Consider the following 8,688-nt stretch of genomic DNA (forward strand, 5'->3'; position numbering starts at 1 on the left):
GGCTAGGGACGAAACGTTTCGCTGCAACGCGTCCCGCGGCGGTTCCATCCCTCCGAAACGAAACGCGAGCCGAGCGCGGGACGCGTAGTGGATGCTCTAAAGGTGTTTAGGTAAAGAAAATAGAGAGAGGGGTCGCCATTGATCACATCACATGATCACATGTCCACCGACAACCCAACCTCTTTATGCTTCCCTTTTATTTTTTCAAGACACTACTTATATTATCCCTTCGTGAATTGAATTATTAATAATTAGCAAATTTACTTTATGTACATGATTGAAGCTTTAATTACCTTAATCCCTTCAAAAGCTAACCATTTGCCCACCGTCACTTGTCAGCCAACCAATATTCCATCTATCGCTTATTTTTCTAAATGATAATTTTAAAAAAAGATCATCTGCTCTAATTATATTTATCAAATTTGATAATCATTATTAATACTCAAGTAAGATAGTACAATATCATAAGATTGTGTCTCACATATTATTGGCGGCCTAGTTGATGAGAAAACGGCCAAAATTACATGTGTTTTCTGTTATTATTTGTCTTTCTTTAGTTCTTACTACTATTTTGTTTTATATTGAACTTTAATCAATACGAAAATCCAATTATATCTTGTTCAGCTCAGCCAAGGGGATCTAAATTAATCTATACATGAAAACTAAAAATAAGCTTTACCAATTATGTGCTTAACTAAAATGATCAAAAGCATTTGAGGTTATAATTAGAAAACAAAAATATAATATTGGGAAAATTAAATAGTTTGAAATTAGTGAAGTTGTGGTAAAATTATTTTGAAAGTTCCTACTTCTATGTTCTAATCTTATACCTCGATTCACTAATATATTCTATCTTATTCAATCCAAAAAGGAAAAGATGAGAGGAAGAATAATCTTGGTTTATTTTTGTTATCTTATCTCTTTCTTTTTCATCCTTATGTCCTTTCTTATATTGTGTAAGTTTTCCAACCGTTATCGAGTGAAATCACATACAAATAAGTAATATCCCCCATCTTTTCATAGATTGAAGAAATGAATTTTTCTTATTCAAATTAATGAAAATGGAAAATAATGTAATCTTTCTTAAATATGTTTAAATGCAAAAATTCTCAAAAAAACGTTTAAATCGAAAATTAAATATTAGAAACATTTTGACTTTAGTTATTGTATTAAGATGACAACCACTTTTTAAATGACAATGTATCTCCAATGATGACCCTTAGATTTATGAGCAAATTTAATCATGTGCCATACTTGCTTGCGTGTGTATCGAAGATTGCTTGATTATCTGTGATTTCGTATCACATATTGCTTGCTTCGGTTGTGATTTTAACTATAGTGACACCATAGTACTCTGATTTCGTATTGTTGTTGCTTGGAACTTTATGCTGAGTTGTTTGTCAATGCACCGCAGATTGCTTATCTACGTATTGGAGATTGCATGCTACGTTGTTGTTACATTGTCAATTTAAAAGTGGTGTCAATCTAACGCACCCCTATGATAAAGATATGAAAAGATTAGGTATAGAGTCCCACTCTGCAGGTTATAATACATAGTAGTACTACTACATTTATTAACATCCATTTAAATCTAAATTAAAGGCTAAGTTTACACACACCAACTCATTATATACAAGAGAGAGAGAAAGAGCAATTCCATTAATTTGACTTTTGAATTTGATAGAGGAATATATACTGAGAGAGGGATAGTACTAACTAAAGCTAGCAAAGAAAATGGGAAACAAGAGTGGTTTGATCTTCTTATCCTCCTTCTCCTTTATCATCTCTTTCTCTCTATATGTTGATGCCTACCAAAACTACACCGTCGGCGACTCTCTTGGCTGGTACGACCTCCTCGAAAACCCCAAAGTCGACTACCGCAACTGGACCGCCGGCAAGAACTTCTCCCTCGGCGACTTCCTCAGTAATCCTCTCACTCTCACTCTCTCTCTCTTCATGCTTCATGCCGTTTGCTATTTGCCTTCCTCTCTTGATCACATCTTACCATAATTCATTTATGGCCACTCAATTTTCATCTTTATTTACTTATTCATAAATTTAATTAAGCATTTAGTAATAGTGTCCCACTACTTAATTAATTCGTACGTATATTATTTTCAAAAAGAAAAAAATTGGCAAAGATATTTTGTGTATAATAGTAGTAGATGTTTAGGAATTGCCACATTTGAGATCAAAAGTGCGATACGTGAAGTAAATGAAGTTTAGCTTTTCTTAGCAAATTCATTAGTTTACGGTTTAGGGTAATTTAATCGAGTCTAATTATGTTGTAATGATTGGGATAATATTAGATAATTACGATAAAATTCTAGCACAAAGTAACCAATCATGGCATGAGATCAAGAGAGAGATGAACAGTTGGCGGCAGGTCAGATGTAAGAGCATCCACAACCGTGCTCTTGCCAGCGGCACAGTTGTGGGCCAGGGCGGTACTATTCATGCATGCTCTCTGGCAAGAGCACAACATCCACAATTGTGCTCTTCCGTAAGGACGAGCACAATTAATTTAATATTCAATTAAACATAAACATTTCCATAATACTAGAATTCATTAAAAAAACATAAATAATATTACAAATGACAAATAAAATAAAAAACGACATAATTAAAATCCTAAAAATTAAAAATTAAAAAAATCACTACTCGTTGCCGAATTTCGCTCACATGTGTTTGATTATGTCTTCTTGTAGCTGAATGTGGGTTCGGGTATCGCGCATTGTGTGCCTTGTCTCGATCCTCTGGCCAACCGTCGTATGCTCACCTCGGCGTGGGGGAGACCTCGCTGTTGAGCTTCCGGCTTCATCCTCGTCGTAGAAGCTAGCCGCCCTTGGCCCTTCGTCGGCTATAATCACGTTGTGTAAGATAATACACGTGAACATGATGTCGGCGATATTATTCACGTACCACAGCCGAGCCGGGGCCTTCACAATGTTAAATCGGGCTTGAAGGACCCCGAAGGCTCTTTCAACGTCTTTCCGCGCGGACTCTTGACGCTGCGCAAAAAGAACCCGCCTCGGGTCGTGCGGGTTGTGGAGCGTCTTCACGAACGTCGACCACCTTGGATAGATACCATCGGCGAGATAGTAACCCATGTGGTATGTATTTCCGTTGATGGTGAAGTCGATCGCCGGTGCTACACCATTCATCACATCATTAAAGAGTGGTGAAGAATAGAGCACGTTCAAGTCGTTGTTGGCTCCGGCAACGCCGAAATATGCATGCCAAATCCATAGGCGGTAGTCGGCGACCGCCTCAAGGATAAGTGTTGGGCCGCCGCCTTTGTGACCGCTTAAGTGTTGCCCCCTCCAAGCATTCGGGCAATTCTTCCACCTCCAATGCATGCAGTCAATGCTGCCAAGCATTCCGGGGAAGCCATGGACTGATTCGTGAAGACGCAGCAACCGTTGGCAATCATCGGTGCTGGGTGCCCGAAGGAATTCATCCCCGAAAGCTGAACGAACGCCCTCGCAAAAATTCTTTAGACAAAGGATTCCAGTGGACTCACCGATATGCAAATACTCGTCGAAGATGTCGGCCGTTTGCCCAGTAGCGAGTTGTCGGATGGCACACGTACACTTCTGCAACGGCGTGATACTTTGCCGGCCGGCTGCATCTTGACCTGTTTGGAAGAATTCAACACGTGCGGACAATGTGTTGACAATTCGCATGAACAAGCGCTTTGACATGCGAAAACGGCGCCTGAAGTAATATGCCAGAAACCGGGGCTGGTCGGCAAAGTAGTCGGCAACGAGCCTTTCGTGGGCTCCATCCCGGTCACGATGGATGTAGCGGTCACAATGGATGTAGCGCCGATTTGATCTTGTTCGTTGAGGAGGAGGAGCGGGGGTATTCGCCGCGACATATGCTTCGTAAGCGGCACGATGTTGTTCGTAGTATTCTTGTTCTTCGCGTTCCGCTTCCGCCATAACATGGGTGAAATCCATTTGAGGTTTTGAATGAGGGATGAATGTGTTGATAGTTTGTATGAGAATTTTAAGAATGAGAGATGAATGGGAGATGAATTGATGTGATAAATGGGTGATGAATGTGTGTATTTATAGATGATTTTAGGGGAAAAAATAAAAAAAAAACTAAAAAAAATTCAGAAAAATGAGAAAAAACGGCCATATTTTTGGGATTTGGAAATTTTTTTTAATAATTTTATATAATTTAAAAACGATTTTTAAAATTAAAAAAAATTCAAAGGCAACGGCTATGCCGTTGCCCAATCATAAGCCGCCACGTCGCCAGCGGCGGCGGTCCTCGTCCTCGCCGCTGGCACGGACGGCGGCCTTCACTCCCACCACCGTTGTGGATGCTCTAATGTCCAAAAAAGGATTTGATGATAAGTAGTGCCTCTGACAGCTGTATTTATGAATAGGTTAATTAAGGTCCTTCCTCATTTCTTAAATGAAATGGGATTTTGGAAAAAATTGTTAGGTGAAATAAGAAAAAATATAGTTGAATATTTTAATGAGGAAAGAAGAGGAGGACATTATTTTCAAAATTGGAAAATGATTATCTTGATTAGAACAAATAAAAAAGGAAAATTGATCATGAATGGAATGGATATTTTGTGGGCATGTTCATATTAGTACGTTACCGTTGATTAACTTTTTAGGCTATCCGCAACGTTGTCTCTTATCTGTCTTTTAACCGTCTCATCTCTTAACTATTTATGGACCCACTGTACTTTTTTCACTCCATCTCTTAACTAAGAGACATAACCTGCAACCCTCCATCTCTTATTTGTCTCTTAACCATCTCTTAACTTACTATTCATTCAATTTCATTTTTTATTTTTATTTCCAACAAATTCAATTAATAAAAACACATTTCATTAAATAAAATAAAATTACAACTTAAAATTCTTAAAAAATAAAAAAAAATATAATTAAAAATAAAAAAAATGAAAAATACATAATTTAATTTCTTCCGCCAAATTTTGCTCAAATGTGCTCCATTAGATCATCTTGGAGTTGGGCGTGGGCGGTAGAATCACATGTCCTTGCCCGAATAGACAACCGATCTTGCAAAGACGGATGCACTCCACTGCGAGGCGGACTACTTGCGGTAGAGCTTACGGGGGTTTCAGGGTCGAAACAATTTCCCGCCTCAGGTCCTTCGTCGGCGACAATCATGTTGTGCAAGATTATGCACGTATACATGATGTCGACAATACTCTCCATGAACCACGTACGAGCCGGAGCTTTGATAATGTTGAAGCGCGCTTGGAGAACCCCGAACGCCCTCTCCACATCCTTGCGAGCAGCCTCCTGCTTATGCGTAAAAAGAGCCTGTTTTTCGTTTACCGGCCTGGTGAACGTCTTCATGAAAGTTGGCCACTTCGGGTAGATGCCGTCGGCAAGATAATACCCCATTTTATACCGCCGGTTGTTAGCGATGAAGTTGATGGCCGACGCTTTACCATCCAAAACTTCGACGAAGAGGTCGGATTGGTTAAGCACGTTGACGTCGTTGTTCGATCCGGGGACCCCGAAGTACGCACGCCAAATCCATAGCCGGTAGTCGGCAACGGCCTCGAGTATAACGGTGGGGTGGGTGCCTTTGTGGCCGCTCGTGTATGACCCCCTCCACGCACAAGGCAATTCTTCCATTGCCAATGCATGCAATCGACGCTGCCAAGCATCCCGGGGAATGTGGAGCAGAAACTGACAATCTGCCGTGCTAGGCTTCCGGAGAAATTCGTCGGTGAAGGCTGCATGGACGCCTTTGCAGAATTGCATCAAGCACATTCTCCCAGTGCTTTCTCCAATGTGGAGGTATTCGTCGAACAAATCCGCCGTTTGTCCAGTCGCAAGCTGACGGATTGCTGCAGTACATTTCTGCAGCGTCGTGTGGCTGGGACGGCCAACGGCGTCGTGGAAGAACTCTTCCCAGGCTGCCAATGTATTTGCGATGTGGAGAAATAGCGGTCGCTGCATGCGGAAACGGCGACGGAAGTAGGTATCTCCCCATACCGGGTTATCACAGAAGTAGTCGCGTACTAACCTTGCGGCGACTTCCTCCCGGTTACGATGGATGTAAGTCCAGGATCGTCTTTGGGGCGGCGCGGCTTCCTCCGCCTCCCTACGTCGATCTTCTTCAAGTGATTCTTCCATTATTCGTCGTATTTGCTCAAATGGATCCATGAATGTATTAACTTTGGTAGAAGAATAAAAGAGATGATTTGAGATGAAAATTGGAGAGGAAATGGAGGTAATTTGAGAAGAATAGATGTGTGTTTGTGTGTAATGAGGATGAAATATGAGTATTTATAGAGTAAAAAAATAAAAAAAAAATAAAAAAAAGGAAAATGACCGTTGAACGGTCATATGACCGTTTTTATTTTTATTTTTCTATTAAATTCAATTTTTTTTTAAAAAATGATTTATTGCATCAGCGTGACGAAGCCCACTCGCGGGTCGGCGAGTGGGTGTCACGCATGGCGCCGGAGCGCGCCACGTCGCGCAAGCACGTGGCAAGACAGCTTGTGCGCCGTCTCGGAGGGACGGGCGTCTCGGCGGGCTGGGGACGAGACGAGACGCTGCAACGCGTCCTGCGCCCATCTCGTCTCGGAGGGACGAGATAAGGGACACCCGCGAGACGCGTTGCGGGTGCCATTAGTAAAGAGCATCTCATGTGCAGTCATGGGGGCTGTCTTGCACTTTGGGCAACTACTGATTCCAACTTAGGGCATCCGCAGTGGTGCGGATGTCCCGGCGGACATCCCTGCGGACATCCCAAAAACACCTCTTGTCACGTCATACGGACTTCCCACTGCGGATGCCACGTCATACGGACATCCCACTGCACAGTGGCGGACATCCCGACGGACTTGCCATATTAAAAAAATTTAATACAAAAATCCGGAATTCCGCGCCGACGTCCGTGGGAGTCAACGCAATGGCGGATGCCCCGACGAACGTCAGCAAAAAGGCGCGGACATGCGGTGTCCGTATCGGACGTTCGTATCCGTTGAACAGTTGCACAATGGCAGACGTCCCGCGCGGACTTCGCGCACGCCGGTCTGACATCCGCGCGGAAGTCCGCCATTGCGGATGCTCAAAAGGGAAAATTTAATTCTGTTAAGTAGAAAGTCAAAGACTAAGTTATCTTTAGTTATAATTCTAATTATCTTTTTAATTATTTTATAGTTTAAAATTTGTGATCAATGCTTAAGTAAATCTTAATATATAATTAAATGATTAAATATAAATATCATTCTTAGACCATTTTACTTGATACGAGAAAGGTAAAATACGGATGTCATTTAAAATCATTCCATACTAGCATTTAATTCATTTTTAGACTTTTTACATGCATGCATGTGAAAGTGTTCATTTCCTATGTGAAATAGGTCACACAATCACTAAAAATGATCTCCGTAATTTACCCCTAGCATGAACTAAAACAATCTAAAAATATCTCCATTAGCTGTCAAAAATTAGCAATTTTACTCTACAACCATATATAGGATGAATTTTTTTCTTTTTAATGTATTTACATATTTAAATATATGTTATTACCAACATTGCACTTGACATTTATATTTTGTATTAGTATTATGTGATTGAACTTAATCATGGCTGATTTTTTTAAAATTTTTGTTCCATAATTAATTACTATTGTAAAACAAATGCAGTTTTCAACACGAACAACAACCACACAGTAATCCAGACCTACAACTTCACCACATACAAGCTCTGCGACTACGACAACGTCCTCGACAACGACACCATCGAGTGGTCCGCGGCGGACCCTTCCGCCACGGCGCCGCAGCCGGTCTCCGTCGCAGTCCCGCTCACGAAAGTCGGGATGACGTATTTCTTCTCTAGCGACTACGACGGGGAGCAATGCCTCAACGGCCAGCGCTTCCAAATCAACGTGACATACGGGCAGGGCCTGCCCCCGAGCCTACGCCCCGACGACACCTCCCCGGGACCAGTGGGCCCGCAGTCCGGGGACGATGACTCGGTGCCGGACACCTTGGTTCCCTCCAATTTCGATAATCCTAAGGATATTAGCGATGATCAAGATGAGGCCTCTAGTTCTATTCCATTGTTGGATTTTTGCAACTTGTTTGGGGTTCAGTTACATGGATTGCTTATTGTGTTTGGCTTTTTTGTGTTGTGTTGTTGATTTTTTTGTTTTATTTGTTATTGGTTTGTATAATTACTTCTACTTTTCAGAGGGGGTGTTGTGTTGTATAATTAAGGTGTGTATTTTAGAGGTGATCATATAGTAGTTGATATATTTGTTTTTATTTATTACACGCTGAAATAAAATGAGATGCATTTGCAGTATGTTGGAAAGACCTAACAAAATTCAAACTGTTTTTCAATTTCAAGTTTTCAACTATCATTCTTGAATTCGTAGGAACTTAGATAACCGTACCATACTCAATTGCAGCAAAAAAAAGCGATTCCATCGCCTTGGCGGCCCCCACACTCTGGCTCGACATCATGTGAGGGGGTTCAATCAGGGTACGCAGTAGCCCGTTAAGGGGGAGGCCCTAACCCACTGACTGCCAGAAGCCCATCTCCCAAGGCCTCACACTTGTGCCTGAGAGATGGAAGCAACTACACGACAGCAGTGGGATTCGAATCCAGGCTCATTGCAGCAAGATATGCCCCTCCGTTGCCAACTGCTCAAGAGTATGCTTGACGA

The 8,688-nt window shown here is 41.7% G+C and overlaps 1 protein-coding gene across 1 annotated transcript; it reads left to right on the forward strand.

Moving 5' to 3' along the window:
• The first annotated feature begins 1,597 nt into the window (after positions 1-1,597).
• On the forward strand, positions 1,598-8,324 carry LOC121751428 (blue copper protein-like). Its single transcript, XM_042146168.1, has 2 exons — positions 1,598-1,924; positions 7,664-8,324. The coding sequence occupies exons 1-2, from the start codon at positions 1,735-1,737 to the stop codon at positions 8,158-8,160; spliced, it is 687 nt and encodes a 228-aa protein (XP_042002102.1). The 5' UTR covers positions 1,598-1,734; the 3' UTR covers positions 8,161-8,324.
• Positions 8,325-8,688: the final 364 nt, after the last annotated feature.

This window comes from Salvia splendens, chromosome 10 (genome assembly GCF_004379255.2).
Source record: "Salvia splendens isolate huo1 chromosome 10, SspV2, whole genome shotgun sequence".
Lineage (NCBI taxonomy): Eukaryota > Viridiplantae > Streptophyta > Magnoliopsida > Lamiales > Lamiaceae > Salvia > Salvia splendens.

What these genes read in the sequence shown, in the direction of transcription:
- LOC121751428 (XM_042146168.1), top strand. Translation starts at nt 1,735, where the DNA reads ATGGGAAACAAGAGTGGTTTGATCTTCTTATCCTCCTTCTCCTTTATC. An exon ending in CTCCCTCGGCGACTTCCTCA is followed by an intron (nt 1,925 to 7,663) that starts GTAATCCTCTCA and finishes AAACAAATGCAG; the next exon opens with TTTTCAACACGAACAACAAC.